Source organism: Anabrus simplex, chromosome 3 (assembly GCF_040414725.1).
Source record: "Anabrus simplex isolate iqAnaSimp1 chromosome 3, ASM4041472v1, whole genome shotgun sequence".
NCBI classification, from domain to species: domain Eukaryota; kingdom Metazoa; phylum Arthropoda; class Insecta; order Orthoptera; family Tettigoniidae; genus Anabrus; species Anabrus simplex.
Window position 1 is genome coordinate 382,776,700 of NC_090267.1, and position 21,103 is coordinate 382,797,802.

Genomic DNA, 21,103 nt, shown 5'->3' on the forward strand with positions numbered 1-21,103 from the left:
AATAACATCATGTTCATTTCTCTTCCTCCATATGCTGCTTTTGCTGTTCTCATGATGTCATCCATTACTATTGTAAACAGGATTGGTGATAGAACACTTCCCTGTCTCAGCCCACTAGTTATTTTGAACCAACTTGTCCTGCCAACTTGTGTTTGCACGCAACTACAACATTCCTTATACAATGCCATGATCATTTTTATTAATCCCTGTCCAATTCCTTTTTGCACCAGACTGTTCCAAACTTTCGTCCTAGGGACACTGTCATATGCCTTTTCAATATCAATGAATGTCATCACCATATCATTCCCGTACTCCCAATGCTTTTCCATTAGTTGTCTCATAATGAAAATGGGCTCTATTGTTGACCTTCCACTTCTGAAACCAAACTGATTTTCCTGTATCTGCTTCTCAACCCTCAACCTTATTCTACTTTCCAGTATCCTTTCCATTATCTTAGCAACATGGGATATTAGAGTAATTCCCCTGTAGTTCTTCAAAACTTTCTTATCACCTTTCTTGAAAATTGGGATGATTATTCCTTTTTGCCAATCCTCAGGGACCTCCTTATTCTCCCAGACATTCCTGAGAACCCAATATGTCCACTGCAGGCCTACAGCTCCAGCTGCCTTTATCATCAACACTGAAATTTCATCTATTCCAGCAGTTTTTCCATTCTTCATCTTTCTTACTGCCATTTCAATTTCATTCATTGTAATTTCTTTATCCATTTCTTCGTCAACTAATTGCCTTTCCTGGTCGTCCATTGAATGACTGTCATCTGTTCTTATGTTCAGCAGCTTCTGAAAATACTCTCTCCATCTATTTCATATTTCTTCTGGCCTTGTTAAAATTATGCCACCTTCATCCTTCACAAATCTGGTGTTTACTTGATCTCTCTTTTTGTTTCTTAAGATACCATACAGTAATTTCTTGCTGCCCTGCGTATCATCTCTCAATTTCTGTGTGAATAAGGCCCAGCTTTTCCTCTTTTCTTCCTCCACTACTTTCTTGGTCAAATTCTTTGCCTCCACATATTTTCTTCTACTTTCTTCAGTCTTAGATGTTTTCCATGCTTTCCATGCCATTTTCTTTTCCTTCACTTTAATCTTTACCCTATCATTCCTTTGTCTTTCACATTTCCTGATGTTCTACCACACACCTTTTCTGCACATCCAACCAGTGCTTCCTTAAATCTTTTCCATTCCTCTTCAACATTCCCCACCTCTGTCCTGGGTACCACGGGTATTACTTCCCTTTGAAATTCTTCTTGTATGCTTTTCTCCTTCAACTTCCATACTTTAATTCTTTTCTCTCTTCTTAATTGGGGTTTTTCAATCTTTCCAACTTTCAATTTTCCTATCACAACTCTATGATCTCCAGCAAAGGCTTCTTCAGGCATGGCTGTTACATCTACAAGGTTCTTCCGGTGTTCTTTCTCTATGATTATATAATCAATCATGGTCTTTGTTCATCTGTCTCTGGTGATACATTTGGTATTTACCCGACAAAATTAATTCAATCTCAGCCATAGACGCCCAAGAGAGATCCGGTTTACTCTAGGTCCGCTAGATGGCAGACAGAGTAAACCGGAACGTCGAAATTGACGAGCAGACAGCCAGATGGCGTCAAATCGAAATGTCTGCAAAACGGCAGCTGAGGCCATACGATTATTATTATTATCTGTCTCCCCAGCCATACCTTGTAATCTTCTGACTGTTCTTCTTCCTAACCAGGTGTTTCCAACAATCATTTGATTCCTCATGCAAAAATCCACCAACAACTCACGTTTCTGTGCTATACTTGAGAAAATCGGCAAAATGAAACGAACAAAACCGCATAAATTGACTGATGCCAGTAACAAACAGTGTATTCTTTCGGATTTCTTCGTAATTAGGGCCCATAAATGTAACACAGTGATACAGAAGGGAGTGAATGTGAGAAAACACTTGATGAAAGTGCCGACCGTAGAGTTCAGGACGACAATGACCAGCGTGAAATTTATGGTGTTCAAGACAATGATAGGTCAAACATCAAAAATACATCAAAATTTCAATTTTCAGGCAAACGGAAATTTCAGCACTTTCAGCGAAGTGCGTAAAGAAAATGAATGCTAATATGTCACAGCATATGAATGCATTGTTCATGGCATCTTATCATATTGCAAAAAATAACAGACCCTACACTGATTTTATGCCTTTGCTGGCAGGACCTAGTGTTTACAGTGCACTATGTCTTCTGGTATAGGCTAGAGCAATTTTGTTACTTTCATAGATCTGTCTCTGTCTTATCCTTGGGTTTGACAATATGAAAGTGACTGAGGTATGAGCGAGGCTAATAATGCCATTCCTTATGCAGCCAGTCCCTGCTATGAAGGGTGTGAAAATGTTGCTCATAGGGTCGGTTGTGCATGCATTTCAGTGGGCTTGGCAGACTGATATGTAATAGCAAGTCTGGCTCGGTGAGGAAAGCAACGGGAAACTACCTCACTCCTCATTTCCCTAGTACGCCTCCTTAGTGATGCCTAGGCCATCTATGACAGCCGATGGCAGAGCTGTTGAGGATCCCACCAGCGGAATCGCTGACGGACTGAACATACATACATACATATATACATACATACATACATACATACATACATACATACATACATACATACATACACACACTGATTATGAAGGTTTGGTTACATTGTTAAGCAAGCTGAATGTTACTGATTCAGAGAAGTAACAGAATGATACACGATGCAGAGAATCGTAGCTTGAATTACTGCCGTGGCTGTGCTATGAAGAAGGAATTGCGAAGTGTAAATTATGAAGTAACTTTCGTAGTATTGCCGACAAACATTCTAAAGTTGTATCTGGATTTTTAGGACCTTTTAAACTGGAAACGTTTAAAACATACGAAAAATCCTATCCTCACTCGAAGTGTCAGGAGGCTGAAAAAATGGCACAACAGCCCCAAAGAGCCTTGGCCTACCACGCGACCGCTGCTCAGCCCGGAGGCCTGCAGATTATGAGGTGTCGTGCTGTCGAATCCTCTCGGCCGTTATCCTTGGCTTTCTTGACCGGGGCCGCCATCTCACTGTCAGATAGCTCCTCAATTGTAATCATGTAGACTGAGTGGACCTCGAACCAGCCCTCAGATCCAGGTCAAAATCCGTAACCTGGCCGGAAATCGAACCCGGGGCCTCCGGGTAAGAGGCAGGCACGCTACCACTACACCTCGGGGCCGGCAGGAGGCTGAAAGTTTTGTGAAAAATCCTGAATGTGCACTTTTAGCGAGGTGCGTCAAGAGAATGAAAAAAAAAAACAGACCCTACACTGATTTTGAAGGTTTGTTTGCACTGTTAAGCAAGTTGAATGTTACTGGTGAGAAATCAAACAGGCACATGTAGTGTAATTTTAAAAGACGCTGACCTTGAAGGTGACTGGTGATTATTTGGGTTAATATCTCTTAAAATATAAATTTCCATTCTTATATGAACTGAGACTATACTACTTAAGGCCACATTTCAAAAATAATAGGTAGCTTGATCCTAGTCTAACCTGTGGTGTTCATAATGTATATTTGCGAAAAATGTACTGGCTCTTGATAAAAAGGGGCTGGCTACTGAATTATTTCTATTTTCTTCTACCCCTGGTGGAGACATTAAAAATAAAATAGAAATCAGACCTCCTGGTGCAATGCATCAGGCACGATGGATGGCAAGAGCTATCTACTCCTTAAAAATGTGTTTACTGAAGTTCCAGTTTAAAATGATCGCTAAGGTCAAACAAGCTTTACAAGATGTTTGTTTATTCATTGTGGCAGTTTACGTGAAGCCCTGGCTTGGATGTAGTTTGGCGATAAAAGCACAGAATCAAGATTTTTGTTTTTTAAAGACCTTAAAAGCTGACAAGTTGATTTCCAATGCGTCTTTAAACAAGTTTAGTCAACACTTGTGGTACACGTCAGAGGAAATAGCCATCCTTTCAATTTTTTATAATGAAGTTGATGAGCAAACTAAAGGAAACATTGTAGAAAACTTACAAAAAGAAAGCTTTGGTGATTACAGAAAGAGATATGTTCCAGTGTTTAATCTGGTATTTAATTTAGAACTTATTTGTTTTATTTATAGGCAATACAAGTATTTTTTTTATCTTGTTTCAGGGAAATCTTTGAGTGATTTTGTTTCTGTCAAGAGTAAAGATTTATTTTCATGACTGAAACTTGACAGTGGTTTCCTTCAAGAAATTGTATCTTCATGGAAAGACAACGTGGAGTTTGTGGAAGCTAAAAAGAAGGTTTCTACCTTAAAAGCAGTTAATGACACAGCTGAAAGAGATGTTAAACTAATGACAGACTTTCATGGTTTGATTACCGCAGATGAAGAACAGAAGCAGTTCTTATTATATTCCGTGCAAGAACATAGAAAAATTTACCCAGACTGTAAAAAAAGGAACATTGAAGAGGAAATATCCAAATAAATAAAAATTGTATCTTTTTTGTTACTTACAAGAAGAGCATTATATACATTTATGTTTTTATTTTTATTCCTCTAAAATAATTGTTTTGAGTGACCATCTACAACTACATTTAAGAGACCCTTTTTTTTTTTTTGCTAGGGGCTTTACGTCGCACCGACACAGATAGGTCTTATGGCGACGATGGGATAGGGAAGGCCTAGGAGTTGGAAGGAAGCGGCTGTGGCCTTAATTAAGGTACAGCCCCAGCATTTGCCTGGTGTGAAAATGGGAAACCACGGAAAACCATCTTCAGGGCTGCCGATAGTGGGATTCGAACCTACTATCTCCCGGATGCAAGCTCACAGCCGCGCGCCTCTACGCGCACGGCCAACTCGCCCGGTAAGAGACCCTTTAAGCAGCTATTTTCTAAAACTTTTAGTCCCCGTCGGCACGGGTTAAAATTAATGTAGGAAGTTGAAATTTTCTACTTGGGTAACTAATAGACTAAGAAACACAATAACAGGGTATGCGTTTCAATAAATGAAAAAAAAATTTGTTTGCCCTTCTAAGGGACACCCTAATATATATACACAAAACATATGTATCCTAATTTTCTTCTCATTTAATAAATACAGTATTAAGGTTTTTTATGTGTAGATTCGTGTTGAAATAATATAGATTCTTCAAGACGTTTAGCAAGGGGTGAGTTCTTAAGAATTCATTTATTCCAGTATAACAAAATTTCACTATAACAAATGAAATTCTGACGTCCCAAGAATTTTGTTATACTGGTATTTTACTGTACCACTGTATTAACGTATGCATCCGAGACTTTGACGCTGACAGCAAGAGATGAGTAAAATTCAGACCAGTGAGATGAAATTCCTGAGTATGATAGGAAAAACAAGGAGAGACTTAGTAAGAAATGTTAAGGTCAGAAAAGAAATAGGGGTAGAAAAACTGAGTGATACGATGGAGAAGAATAAATTGAGGTGGTTTAGACATGTTATGAGGATGGAGGAGGGAAGGATACCAAAACAAGTGTTAGAGGTTAAGATAGAGGGAAAGAGGGCAAGAAGGAGGTCCAGAGCAAGATGAACAGACTCTGTCAAGAATAGTATAACAAAAAGAAGACTGGAGTGGAATACAATTACTAAAGAGGAGTGGTGGAAGGAGAGCAACAGTGAAGAAGTACCATCAACACCCCAACCTGGCAGGAGCTGGACAAGGGGAAATGAAAATTATGAAAAGTATGATAATTCCATGCGTGCATCAAATACCTAATTTTTCACGTCAAATCATTTTACACTCGTGATGTGAACACAATGAAAAATTTGCTCTTCTTGCTACTGACGATTATTTTCAAAACGCACACCTGCCAAAACACTCAAGATGACATCTGCCAATGAAGCACAATTGTTGCTCGTATTTGTACCGATGAAAGAATAACATGCGTGCATTCCGTACAGCATGCATGCATAGTATAAAGCTGATGGCTCCTACATGTCTTTGCCAAAATATTCAAGAAAACGTATTACGGAACACTGAGGTATATTTATATCTGAAGCACTTACAAACACTACTCAAGACGTCAGCCCACTCGAGTTGCACTTTGATTCATTTTTCACTGGGCGAGTTGGCCATGCACTTAGGGACACGCAGCTGTAAGCTTGCATCCGGGAGATACAGGGTTCGAACCCCACTGTCGGCAGCCTTGAAGATGGTTTTCCATAGTTTCCCATTTTCAGACCAGGCAAATGCTTGGACTGTACCATAATTAAGGCCACGGCTGCTTCCTTCCCACTCCTAGCCCTTTCCTATCCCATTATCGCCATAAGACCTATCTGTGTTGGTGCAAAGTAAAACAACTTGTAAAAACTTTTAAAAAAGTTTTCTCATCCATAATTGAGGAGTGGAAATGGAAAACGACGTAAGTGCCGCTAATGTCATTTTGAGGTTTTTGTTACGACACGAGTCTGTGTAATGTTGTGATCCCTCTGGAAAGGATTCATGTACCGGAAACATTTATATTCATTCCAAGCACAGTACACAGGTAGCATTAGCATTTCGAGCAGACACTAGTGCCAGTGACCGTGGCCTGGAGAGTGACGGAAGTGCCTAGGGAAGTCCGGTCATCGATGTGTGTAGTGCCGCAGCTCGCACCGCATTACATCGTACTAGCCAGTGCTGTTATAGTGGTTGCGTGACACATTATTACATTGTGTGTATGTAATGCAGATGAACTGACACGGAACCTCATACGACTCAGGAGGTTTACAAATCAATGATACACAAAGAGCGCAAGGAGAAACGTACCGCTGGTAAACCTTACACAACATCTACAGGTCGTGAGATACCTGGCAAGAAAGCGCCATCAGAACACTTCCATGTAGGTGTAAATATGCTTGTAAGGCGTTACTATGCAGGTACAGGGAAAGTCCGTTCACCCAGTTCTACACTTTGGGAAAAAATGAGCAAGGTACATACCTTTTAAATAGACTGGAACTTGTGAACGTAAACAGAAAACGTCACGGAACATACAACCATTCGTCAGAATAAAAGAGACAAGTAACAGTGTGCTACAGTGTCCGTAACGGAAGAGGTGAATATACACGTGTGCAGTAAGAAGTTCAAGGACATTTTTGCTGTGACGAATTGGCGGCTTCGGACATTTCAAGAAAAGAAAGTTTTTTTTGCTGGTTACTTTACGTCGCACCGACACAGATAGGTCTTATGGCGACGATGGGACAAGGAAGGGCTAGGAGTGGGAAGGAAGCGGCCGTGGCCTTAATTAAGGTATAGCCCCAGCATTTGCCTGGTCTGAAAATGGGAAAACTCGGAAAACCATTTTCAGGGCTGCCGACAGTGGGGTTCGAACCTACTATCTTCCGAATACTGGATACTGGCCACACTTAAGCGACTGCAGTTATCAAACTCGGTAAAAAGAAAAAGAAAGGTGTTATGGTTTATGAAGACGGAAGAGGGAAAAGTAAAGGCTCAAACAGGCATAAGTTTAAATTCACCACAAATGACAGGGATCTGGTGAAAAACCATATAAATTCCTTTGCCCGAGAATGCAGTCATTACAGTAGGAAAAAATCGTAGAAAGAATATCTCAGTCAGGATTTAAGTTACCACCGGATGTTTACTGCGTTCAAAGTTAAGTATCCAGACAGTGACGTGGCATACAAATACTATTGCGGTGTCTTCAAGACCGATTTTAAGACACTCTCCATTGCTAAATCCAGAACAGACACTTGCCAGCATTGTGACAAGCTGCAGGCCGCTGTGAAAGCCATGTCTTCAGAGTCGGAATGACATAACGCCAACAGTGAACTACAGCTACGTGTAGAGAGAGCAGGAAAAAAAAAAACTTATGAAAAGTGATATCTGTGATTCTCAGTTACCCACCAGTAGTACCTGCACAGTGAGTATGGATATGCAACAGGTTCTGTTTGTTCTGACCCTCACGCATTCCAGTACGTTTTACGACAACTAGCTTGCTATAATCAATGTATACATGATTCAGGCACCAATGACAGTTTCATGTGCTTGTGGGATGAGAGGAGGTCAAGGGGGTAATGAAATATCATCTTGTTTATTCAAAGTGATGACGTCCGGATATACAAACAAAACGTTGTTATATGGTGTGACAACTGCGCATCACAAAACAAAAACAGGATGATGATAATGACACTCATTTATTTAGTTGCTAAAGACCATTTTGATACTGATTTAAAATTCTTAGTGTCCAGACATAGTTTCATGACATGTGACAGGGACTTCAGTCTCACTGAGAAAAGGAAACGAGTAATGAAAGCCATGATCCCAGATGAGCTAGAGGCCGTTATTAAGTCCGCAAGACAAAAAAAACCCTATTCAATATAGTTAAAAATGGGTAAAGATGATTGGTTTGACTTTGGAGCTCCTTCCAACAAGTACATCAATAGTACCAAGCTGCAGCTCAGTAAAGCCTCACATATTAGAGTAAGTAACCGACACCCTAAAGTAAAACGAACGTCATTCGATAATGATTCGGTGTCCTACAAGATATTTAAGAAAACAAAGAAAATGTGGGGGCTTCCTCCACCATCACAGCTTCCCCATGTGCAGAAGCATCATCATATCAGTGCAGAGAAGAAGAAGGATCTGCTGGCGCTCTGTGACTACTTAGATGTAAAGTATAGAGATTACTATCATCAGCTGTGTCGAGAAGAAACCATGTGTTCATAACCATTGTAACTGTTCGACCCTAAGCTTCTCACTAGAGGAGACGAAAGTTAATACCTTGGAACACATGAATATCAAATAAACTATATGTGGCTTGCCCGCAAATTGCCACACAAATAGAAACAATTAACATTCCATGGTTTCCCATTTCTCTATGTGATGTATGGGCACCAGCGTTACAGTTTTGTAAAGCAAAATTTATATTTACTATCATAGAGAGATACTTAAACACAGGGGTAGGATTTTAAATAATTAACCATTAAGTATCGTTTGAGAAAAAAAATTAATGCAATATAAAATACAAATGAATTTATTATACAAAAAAAATCAGATGAATCGGAAAAGTTCCTTAAAGCGTTGAGGGATTTAGAATTTACGTTACTGAAATTACTAATTGCTTGCTTTATCTAACTGAAGCTCACCAATTGCAGTTTCCGTTGAAGTCCTCTGGTTTCCGTGGTTACTCGTTCTCTTCTTCTCGATGTAGAATTGGCTCCATGGACATCCTTCCTTCTCTGATGTGGTACGGGCTATCTGGACTAGCACTCCCTAATTGCCTAGTCTTTAAATTAGACATTGGCCCTATATTTGTAAAAACTGATCAGCGTTGATCGTATGAGGAGAAAATTCAGAGATATGAATTTTTCCATGTTAGTAGAAATCTCAATCCAACTGAGCAATACTATTTATACGGTACAGACTTGTACCATATTCCATGGACTTGAACTAAACATAGTTCTTCGTCCAGAAGATTAACTGAATATAACACAAGCCGTAAGCTTGTTTCGTCTCACGCAGATCCGATAACATAACCGCAGCTGAGTAAAGTGTTGAAGTGACAACACACGGTACAAAATAACTGTCTCGAAGCGAGCATATACCGTCTCAAAAATCAATAAAGAAGTTGTCTCGAAGCGACCATACACTGTCTCCAAAATCAATAAACACGTTGACGTTCTCGTAACGATGTGAGTATCCGAGACTCCGTGAATCGAGGAATGCTCCGCGCTACATAATATATCACCGGGCTCTCCCCACTCTTGATAATAGCTCAATATCAATTCTCTATATAACGAAGCATCTGATTCGTAGATTGCATTATCATCTCCCTCTCTTCTTTCTTGACGAGTCCAGTAGGCGTGGCGATGATGTAGTCTGCTGGTATGCAAGCCTCGTGCGCGGGTCGCTGTTTACTGACTTGGCTCAAGAGTTTAACCCAATGACATATGTAATTTTCCCCCGCTATAAGAATAACCTTTTCCGTATACACAAGTATGAGATGAAATGACAACAACTATGTCTCAACATACTGACCATATTTACAGTACATAATGAATTCCTATCCTACCTAATATAATAATTTAAATAATAAATGATGTTATAACTATATAATATGATTTCTTGTTTACAAATGATTGACGTAGAATAAATATGTTATTACGAATAATTGCCGATGGCGGATAAACTTGATATCAAATGATATCGCGTAAAATGATAGTATATTAAATTAGTCTGGCTGGAGAAGCCTGGACGGTTACACCATGTACAGTGTAACATTCATATGCGGATATTATCCAATTCATAACACGTCCTGCATGTATTGTATGTTTTGTTTCATAATGATGATTACAGTGTTCTTTACCATGTTCTATGCTGTATAGGAAAGATACTTGGTGTGTCGTTCAGTTACGAAATGTGCACAATCATAAAACTTAACTAGAAATGTGTCATTTGTTTACCCTTTTCATGTTAAATAGTATGTAGGTTTACATCACAATGATTGAGAGATAAAATGTGATGAATACATATACTACTCAATAAAATGTTCCTAAATGCACTTAGTACGTTCCAAAACAGAATGATAGGTCATTCATTGTTGTGTTGCGTAACGACCTGGAAAACGTCACATGTGCCAGCAGAGGGAAATGGAGAACAACGTAAGAGCCATATTCTTGACAGCAAACATTTTGTCTGTATTTCTCCACTAGGTACCTTCTGGCACTTAGGTCGTTTTCCATTTCCACTTCTCAATTACGACCATTTAATTAGCTTAGGATACAATTACCAGTACATTATTATTTCATTTCACCCACTTAATTTTTTACATGAAGCTCCTTTTAAGAAAAACTCCTTTTTAAACGTCAGATATCAAATCCCCTTGAGATTCTTTATAAAAGGGGTTCTGCTGTATTATTTCCGTAAAGTTTTTATGGTACAATCAAACCATTCTTCTCTTCAATTGTATCGTACGGAGCACTAATTAAAAAATATTGTATCTGTACACCCAGTCATTACAGACATACATGATTTCATTATTTAGGGTTATCTATGCAGCAATAATTACAAGTATGGTACTTGTTTTTCCTAAACACAAAATTCTGATTTTGCTCTCAAGTTCAATTTTGAAGTTTTGCAACAATACATATATATGAGAAAAGGAATATTTAAAATCTACATCTAAAAATAATGACAGTAACTAACTAAACTTGAAATAAGAAATTTGTGACAAAATAAGTGTAAGAAAACAGATACAATGATATGAAGAACTTCTTACCTGGAAAAGAATGTTGCAAGAGAAAAAAAAAAAAAAAACCTTTTTAGCATAATTAAAATATCACAAAGTAAGGTCTCTCACCAAACATGACCAGAAATTCAATCAGAGGAATCATTTGGAAGGACATACCTTTAATGTAGCTTCCTCTGCACTTTTCAACTTTTCCTTAAGTGCAATGTTTTCCTGACTAATTTCTTCAATATGCCTGCCTGTCTCGGCCAGCAGGTGTTGCCCTTCTTGTATTTTTGACTCCAGACCATGGATATCAGATGAGTGTTGTTCCTCGGTCTCTCGTCTTGTCTGTTCTGCCACATCACATTTATCCTTGTATCCCTGAGCCAGATCCAGCACTTTGGAGAGTTCCTGTTCGTAACGCTTTACTTTCTGACACAGAAAAAAGGAAAATTCTCAGAAACCTCTAAAACAACCTCTACAATAAGACATAATAATTAACAGGTCAGAAGGAACAACTACATTTGCACAGTAATGTGCCACAGCTATTAAACACTGATACACGGGCTACAATTATGTCCATAAGTTAGATTTTCAATCCCATATGAAGGGGATCAAAGGAGGATACACAGTATATACCTTCATCATCATTTATGTAACTGATTTCACTAAATAAATTTGCTCTCATACAGCAGTAATCCTTCAAAGAATGAGAGGAATGAGTAAAATGGTATACCAAGATCTTCCTAAAAATATTTATTAGGAGGTGTATGAACGACCTTTAGTGATGCAAGAAAACGATGTACATGATTCATCCCGACAGAATTCATACTGCCATACAAGTACGAGGGCTGTTTCTTTATTACAGGTAACTATTAATTATAAAAAAATACAAAAGAGAGACTTCTATGAAATGTCTACAATCCCTCAATGTAGTCCCTAGCATTGTGTAGAACCTACTGCCAGCAGTGAGGAAGTCGCAGTGTGCCTGTTCTTTGGCATGAATGGAACAGTCTATCGCCTGTAGAACTTCAAGAACAGTTCAAAAGCAGATATCATGAAGCGGTTCCTTCATCTTCAGTCATCATCATCATCATTATTATTATTATTATTATTATTATTATTATTATTTCCCTTTATCCAGCTGTAGCCGGATAGGGGCAAATATGGTTCCTCTCCACTTTCTTCGGTCTTTCCACCACTCCTCCTCCAACACTGTGTCCCAGTCCAGGATTTTTTCTATAATACTGCGTTGGATTGTGTCCTTCCATCTCAATCGTGGTCGTCCACGGCCTCTCCTTCCTTGCATTTGTATTTCCATCACCTGTTTTGGCATTCTTTCATCACTCATTTGCTTTATGTGCCCAAACCATTTTAGTCGGCTCTTCTCTATTCTATCATTAATTTTTTCCACTCCAATTTTTACCCGGATTTTCTCATTCCTTACTTAATCTCTTCTAATCTTCTGTATCGTACTCCTCAAGAACTTCATTGCGGCTGCCTGTATTCGACTCTCATCCTTCTTTGTCAATGTCCAAGTTTCTGCTCATTAAGTTGTTATGGGTACATAATATATCTTGTACATAGTTTCCTTTGCTTCCATTGGCACATCTTTGCCCCATAACATGTTTCTTACACTATGATAGAAAAAGCTTCCAGCATGAGTCCTCTTACTAATCTCAGCATCTAGGCGAGCATTCACCATTAATTCATTCCCCAGGTATTTGAACATCTCCACTACTTCCAGGGGCTTGTCTGCAAGTCTAATCTGACTTTTCCCTTCTTTCTCCCCTCTAGTCATAACATGAGTTTTACTCTTTTCTACACTTATTTTCAATCCACATTCTTTGATCTTCCCATTCACCACATCCAACTGTTCTTGAACCTTCATGTCCTCTTCTCCCCAAATCACAGTATCATCTGCAAATAACATGATGTTCATATCTCTTCCTCCATATATTGCTTTTGCTGTTCTCATGATTTCATCCATTACTATTGTAAACAGGATTGGCGATAGAACACTTCATTGTCCCAGCCCACTAGTGATTTTGAACCAACTTGTCCTGCCAACTTGTTTGCACGCAACTACAACATTCCTTGTACACTGCCATGATCAAGTTTATTAATCCCGGTCAAATTCCTTTTTGCACCAGACTGTCCCAAACTTTAATCCTGGGGACACTGTCATATGCCTTTTGAATGTCAATGAATGTCATCACCATATCATTCCCATACTCCCATTGCTTTTCCATTAGTTGTCTCATAATGAAAATGGGCTCTATTGTTGACCTTCTACTTCTAAAACCAAAGTGATTTTCTTGTATCTGAGTTTCAACCCTCAACTTTTTTTTTTTTCAAGTTGCTTTACGTCGCAGAATGTCAGTATCCATCTTCCCGATGATCGCCCCCCCTCGTGTAGTCCCCACCCGGAGATCCGAATGGGGGACTAGTTTACCTCCGGAATATTTTACCCGGGAGGAAGCCATCATCAATACATCACTCATACAGAGAGAGCTGCATGTCCTTGGGAGGTAGTTACGGCTGTAGTTTCCCGTTGCTTTCAGCCATGTAGCAGTATCAACACAGCTAATCCATGTTGAGTATTATTACAAGGCCGTATCAGTCAATCATCTAGACTGCCGCCCTTGCAACTACCGAAAGGCTGCTACCCCCCTTTCGATGAACCATTCGTTAGTCTGGTCTCTCAACAGATACCCATCCGATATGGTTGCACCTGCGGCTTGGCTATCTGCATCATTGGGACACGCAAGCCTCCCCACCGCGGCAAGGTCACGGTTCGCAGAGGAGGGAGGATAAGTTACGTGAAAGAATAATAGACTTGGTCATAGAGGGTAAGAGAAGAATACTGAAAGGCATAGCAATCTATAATGAAGATGTATGTATGTATGTACAGGATGCGGCAGAAATACCTGACGAATTTCAGATGTAAATAACTCAGCAACGCAACAAGCCATTCACAATTTTGTTGCGCAGTTTAAAAGAGCAAGGTCTGCCATTTATGTCACATACAGTAGATTGGAGCGAACTAAAGGTCATATTGGCCACAGCTTTGAAACAAGTGTTATTGTCATGGTGCGCGCGGTCTTGGCCGTGGCCTTGGAGAACACGTGCATCATCTCATCCGGGCTAGTCAATCAGCCAGCCAGTCGCTAGCATGGCATGGAGTGGTGAACACCGAGGTTCCGCGATTTTCCGTGAAGAAATCGCGGCAATACCCCAAGACATGCTCAAGCGAGTCATGCAGAACTTCAGGGAGAGGCTTCAGAGGTACATCGAACAGGACGGTCGGCATTTGGAAGACATTATTTTCAAAACCTAGTGTGTATGTGACGCAAATGGCAAGTACTACTCTTTACAACTGTGCAATAAATCTTTAAATGGCTTGTAGCGTTGCCAAGTTATTTACGTTTGAAATTCGTCAGGTATTTCTACCGCACCCTGTATGTATGTATGTATGTATGTATGTATGTACTATTTTCAGGATTGTTCATGCTATATTTCACTTGTTCATAGGTCTAGCATAGAAGTGTTAATTTCAGTGACTAAGGATAGCATGATACATTATTTGGTTTGAAGTATTTATAGAAGTATTTGACAATTCAGATGTGGTCTAATCACCATCAACTTTCTCATCATACAATATGGATAATTTATCACTAATTTTTTAATTATATACATCAAATTCAGGTGAAATTATAGTAAGAAATACAACTCCTTTTATCAATTAGGGCACCTTGTGAATATCTAGGTTGTTTCACAAACTGAAATTACTAACACCAACTCTAATAACTGAAATCTGGACCTCAGTCTGGGATAAGCTGAAGACAGACTTCCAATTCCACCATCAACCACATCCTCAGATTGAATCTGTCAACATATTTCAAATTTATTTCAATATGTCACATCTTGGATTCCTCATTTAAAAAAAAGGAAAAAGAATAAGGAATTGGAAGAATGATAACTCAACTTTGTTCAATGACCAGTCATAACCTAATGGAAAACACTAAAGAAGAAGAAGAAGAAGAAGAAGAAGAAGAAGAAGAAGAAGAAGAAGAAGATGATGATGATGATGAGGATAATAATAATAATAATATCAAAAACAACAACAACTTATTGCTTTTATGTCCCACAAACTACTATTTTACAGTTTTTGTACATCTTGAAGTGCCAAAATTTCATTCTACCGGAGTTCTTTTAAGTGCCAGAAAAATTTACTAACATGGGGTTGGTGTATATGAGGAGCTTCAAATACCACCAGACTGGAGCGGGATCACAAGGCCAGTGCTTCTATCATCTGAGCCATTCAACCCCGTAAAGACAAAAGGAAAAAGCACAAACTTGTCATTGCCTCATTGTGTGTGTAAATTAAAATTTAGATGAAACAGAATCTAGCACCTTTTCAAAGCAAGATTGAAAGGAGAAAGAAATTCCAGGTCGTACCAAAAAAGAGAGGAGCACGCAAAAGAATGCTAAATGTCGAATTATGTCGGCACTGCTTTGGCACAAAGTTAACATTACACATATACACCAATATTAAACCACATGAAGTCATTGATCAATGTATTCAACAAATTGCACTGCTCAAGGGGTTCAATGCAACCGAAGGATCAAAATTCAATCTGGCAGGCTGCATATTTAAATCTCTACAAATTCTGTAATGTATCAGAATTTTACCTGGGCCATTTCAGCCATTTCCTGCTGGTGAATGCTGCGTTGAGCACTTAACTGACCAGCAAGATGATGCCGCTGTTCTTCCAGCTCACGCCAATGAGCTACTAATCTTGCCCAAGCATCTTGCAACTGCAGAATGGCTTGATCTTTGCCACGATCCACACGTACAGCTACCGCAAGGCGCTGCTGCTCCTCCAGCAATCGACTTTGCAAGTGGCGGATTAAATCTTCACAATGCTATAACAAGATCAAAATTAGAATGTTTACAGTCATTGAAGTATTCTGAGATAATGCTACAATCGTACTAAGCTTCCTGGGAGTCTTATACATCGAAGATATAGGTATTACTAATTACACAAGGAAACCTCAAAATTCTTAGTAAGTGAAACACATCAAAATAAATACACTTTTAACCCAAAACAATCATCACAGAGATTAATTACCAATGAACAGTGCAAAGAATGCATAGAGTGTGTGATCTAAGAATAAGCAATGTGTAGGACACTTTGCCAACAACCGTGAAATTACGAAGGAAAAAACCTAGTTCTGACTAATTTGCATGGTACTGTAGTGATAAAATAGTTACTAATGAACTTTCATTAGTTCACACCATTATAGACATTCAAATATACAACACCAACAGCTGTCCACAGAATATAGCAAACTTGACATGAAGAAAGTGGGAGATACAGAAACAATAACAGCAGACTAAATTTTGATTTAAGAAATTTATGGGTAAGGTTCGGATGTTACGGAAGTCTCATTTCTACTGAGTGCATCATCCAAAATCTTAAAAATAAATATGAATGACCCTGGCTCTGTTTAAAGCAATTTAATGTTGCATATACATCCACATTTTGGCCATTTTTATTGTTTTGGTCATATTTCGCTCATTTTAGTGACATAAGGTCATACTTGGTTAAATTTTGAGCATTTTTATTTAAACAGGCTTCATTTTTAACAGTGTACGTGTTATCTGAGTTGAGCATCAAACACAGAATTTACATATACTGCAGTAGACATTTTTTTTTCTCTTTCTCTTCCCAGAACAACAGGTAGCAGGTTTACAAGACCTGATTCCGAGAGAGAGTTGCCGTTCAGACATCTCAATGAGCAGGCTGTCTCTCCATGGGAATTCCATGTTCTCTCTCACCCAGTTCATCCCTAACAAGTCCAGTTACAGCCCCCTTCCCCTTTTTCCATCAATGAATTTCAACAGACTGGACACACTTGCAGTTCTGCAGTGAACCACAGCATGCCTAAAGTGAAGTGCAATGAAGGTGTAAAATTAAGAAATTATGTGAAAGAGTTTGGTGAGGAGATCTTCAGTGCTGATGGAAAAATTAATTTTTGTTAAGAGTGTGAAGTTAAGGTAGCGGCATTAAAGCGATTTAATGAACAACAGTACTGCATTATGTTGAAACATAAATGCTGCGTGAATTGAAAGTCTTCTCAACAAAGCAGACAGGCAGGCTCTTTTGTTTGATACAGCAAAATATTTTGCTACCAATTTCTAATTTCTCAAAAGACCTGTGCGAAATGCTGGTATCCACCAATACTCCACTTAATAAAGTATATATAATTTCGTGTGGCTATTTCTAGCCGGGTGTAGCCCTTCTAAGGCAGACCCTCCGGTGAGGGGGGGCGGCATCTGCCATGTGTAGGTAACTGCGTGTTATTGTGGTGGAGGATAGTGTTATGTGTGGTATGTGAGTTGCAGGGATGTTGGGGACGGCACAAACACCCAGCCCCCGGGCCATTGGAATTAACCAATGGAGGTTAAAATCCCTGACCCGGCCGGGAATCAAACCCGGGACCCTCTGAACCGAAGGCCAGTACGCTGACCATTCAGCCAACGAGTCGGACACTTAATAAAGTGAACAAGGAGCACTTCTGAAAGTTCTTAACTACATACACAACACGGTTCATCCCAGATGAGACAACATCGTGAAAATGTTATCTGCTCTCCTGTTATGAAGATGCACTTCAGAAAATTATAATTAGTTTAGGCAACAATAGCATCTGGGTATCTATTGATGAGACTATGGATGTTTGTGGGAGCTATGTTGCAAATGTTGTAATTGACACACTACTTCTCATGGATCGTCTAGGCCAGGGATGGCGAACCTATGCCACGCGTGTCACTAGGTGACACGCGAACACGATTTCGGTGGCACGCCACATGAACATAATAATATTTTATATATACGTCTTGTGCTACAAACAATGCATCTCTTATAGTGTTTCACGTGTAGGAAATAAATATCGAAAATCTAAGCACTAGTTCCATTCGGACGTGCAATATGGCAACACTGCTACATTGATAGCTCCGAAAGTCAAGTGAGATAGTGTCGTTTTCTGGTGGTTTTGTATACGGGCATCGCAAACATGTTTTCGGTGCCGAAAAGAACAGAAACTTAACAAAGGTGGTGATGACCGTATTTTTCAAGAACTCTGGCCAAGGGAATTCGGACTGATAAAAATGTGTGTTGCCTGTGTTCGGAAACAATTCTATCCCCCACATTTAATGTAAAGCGCAATTTCAAGACCGGTCATTCAGATATTTGTTCCATTTCAAATGAAGAAAGAAGAGAGTTCGTTTCACAAAATATCGAACATTACACAAAACAAACTAGTTCTTGTGTATCATATTTCCACCCTAGGAATAATATCAGTGAGGCTGCATAGTACAGCATGCATGGGAAACCGATTTCTGACTGTGAGTTGTTGAAAGAAAGTTTCTTAATGACGTCCGACACGTTATTTGAAAACTTCCCTAACAAACAACTAATAATTAACATAATTAAAGGAATGCCAGCCAGATGAACTTCTGTCAAGGATAGAATAATAAAAATGAGTGAAGAAGATTCGGAGCAGTTGAAAGCTAATTTGGATAACTCCCACATGTATGCAGTATGTTTTGATGAAAGCATGAATGTGACCTTACAAACAAGGATAGCTGGTTTTTTAAAATTAAGATTTCCTTATGGAAAAGTGATGAGGGAGAAATTAGTTTAATTGTTGAGCGTACAAACTACAACATGGGAAGATAATGAAGCTAATGAAGGAAGTGAAGTCCATTCTGAATATTAGTACTTTTGATTTTTATATCTAATTTTTTTTACAATTTGTTTTACGTCGCACCGACACAGATAGGACTTGTGGCGACGATGGGATAGGCTTACGAGTGGGAAGGAAACCGTTGTGTCCATAATTGAGGTACAGCCATGCAATCAAATGTATTTACAAGATATATGTATAATAAATTAAATAAATAAATAAATAAATAAATAAATAAATAAATAAATAAATACATAAATAACATATTATGAAACATAATCGGGAATTTGGAAAGGAAGTCTCGGGGGGGGGGGGGGGGGCGGTTGTAGGTTGTAGACACCCCTTAATGGAAAACAAGTGGCACAGTCAACAGGTGAGAATAATAAACCAGACTTAAAATGGCACACTAGTTGGAAAAGGTTCGCCATCCCTGGTCTAGGCAATGCATTTTTATTTTATTCAGAGTTTCTGTATGCCATTAGCCATTCAACAATTGCAGTACTCTCTGACAATGCCAAGAAGCTTTTGTGGGATGGTGAAGTTAGCCGAGAATGAATTGTTTTTATTAGTAACCACCTGTTCCTGAGGAAATACAGCAAAATTTTCGTTATGTTAACCGGTTAAAATCAAATGTTAAGAAAATATTAGTGGGCTCCATTAAGGGCAGTAAAATTCAAAGATCATGCGTCTTCAGTTCCTCTTCCTCCTCAGCCAGCGCTCACTCAATTGGAGATATGGGTTAACGCAAAGGAGTACTGCTGCAAACATTATGAAACTATGCAAGAAACTGTTTCTGCTTCTGACAGTAATGAGGCACTCTCAACTGAAATTCTACAGTAACTGTTTTGCAATGATTTGTTGGGAAAATTAGCATATTCCTTCAAATTATAGAGATCTGTCAAAAACAATATCCTGCCTAGGTTAGCAGTCATTGTTTAAACTAAATATTATATTCTTTTATTTATATTAATCTCCATTATCAGCAAGAAAATCTATTATAAACTACTGAAACTTTCACAGGTGTTCACCAAATGGTCCACCAGAATACACCTCCTGCAGTCAAAATACAAAGCAACTAGAGTATTCCAAGCTGAGGAGGTCTGATATTGACATTCCACATAATGTTTTACGCCAGTAAAAACAAAATCGTCCAAGATAGCTGTTTACTGAGAAACGTTGTCCGATGGATCCGGCAGACACAAAATATAAATAAAGTCCTCCTATCCATGTGCATGAATTGGCTACTGACAGCACAGTGCAATATCGCTGAACTTGAAGTTTACTTCCCAGTCAGAGGGAATTCTTTAATTCCATTTGTAAATTTAGAGAAGGCTTTCAAATGATGGGAAGTGATGACTATGATATAGATGTTGATTCCTATAGGGAATCTGAAATATTTGTTCCGAATGAGTAAATTTATAATACCAATATAAATGGTCCGTTATTGGACATTTTAAATTTTCCAGCTAACCCACTCCTGGTTGCCAGCGTTTCGCCCTCGTGTGCTAGGCTGGGCTCATCAGTTGGTACCTAGCACACCTACCAAGACGCCGGCTAGTGCATACCGTGGAGGCCACTGCGTGGGCTAATTGTAGCCACCGGCAGTGCCAATGCACTATGAGACACTTTGTCCCATTATCAAAAATTGATGCCTGCCTGGCCATCAGATGATATAGATGTTGATTCCCATAGGGAATCTGAAATATTTGTCCCGAATGAGTAAATTTATAATACCAATATAAATGGTCCGTTATTGGACATTATAAATTTTCCAGCTAACCCACTCCTGGTTGCCAGCGTTTCGCCCTCGTGTGCTAGGCTGGGCTCATCAGTTGGTACCTAGCACACCTACCAAGACGCCGGCTAGTGCATACCGTGGAGGCCACTGCGTAGGCTAATTGTAGCCACCGGCAGTGCCAATGCACTATGAGACACTTTGTCCCATTATCAAAAATTGATGCCTGCCTGGCCATCAGATGATATAGATGTTGATTCCCATACGGAATCTGAAATATTTGTTCCGAATGAGTAAATTTATAATACCAATATAAATGGTCCGTTATTGGACATTATAAATTTTCCAGCTAACCCACTCCTGGTTGCCAGCGTTTCGCCCTCGTGTGCTAGGCTGGGCTCATCAGTTGGTACCTAGCACACCTACCAAGACGCC

The 21,103-nt window shown here is 39.2% G+C and overlaps 1 protein-coding gene across 4 annotated transcripts in view; it reads right to left on the reverse strand.

The window, feature by feature from the left end:
- Positions 1-21,103, reverse strand: part of LOC136867358 (uncharacterized) — a 178,134-nt gene that overhangs the window by 132,282 nt on the left and 24,749 nt on the right. For all 4 annotated transcript variants that reach the window (XM_067144528.2, XM_067144529.2, XM_067144530.2 and 1 more), the window contains exons 4-5: positions 15,877-16,110; positions 11,359-11,613 (exon numbers count right to left, since the gene is read on the reverse strand). In XM_067144528.2, the coding sequence (XP_067000629.2) occupies positions 11,359-11,613; positions 15,877-16,110 (489 nt within the window). The remainder of the gene's footprint in view (positions 1-11,358; positions 11,614-15,876; positions 16,111-21,103) is intronic.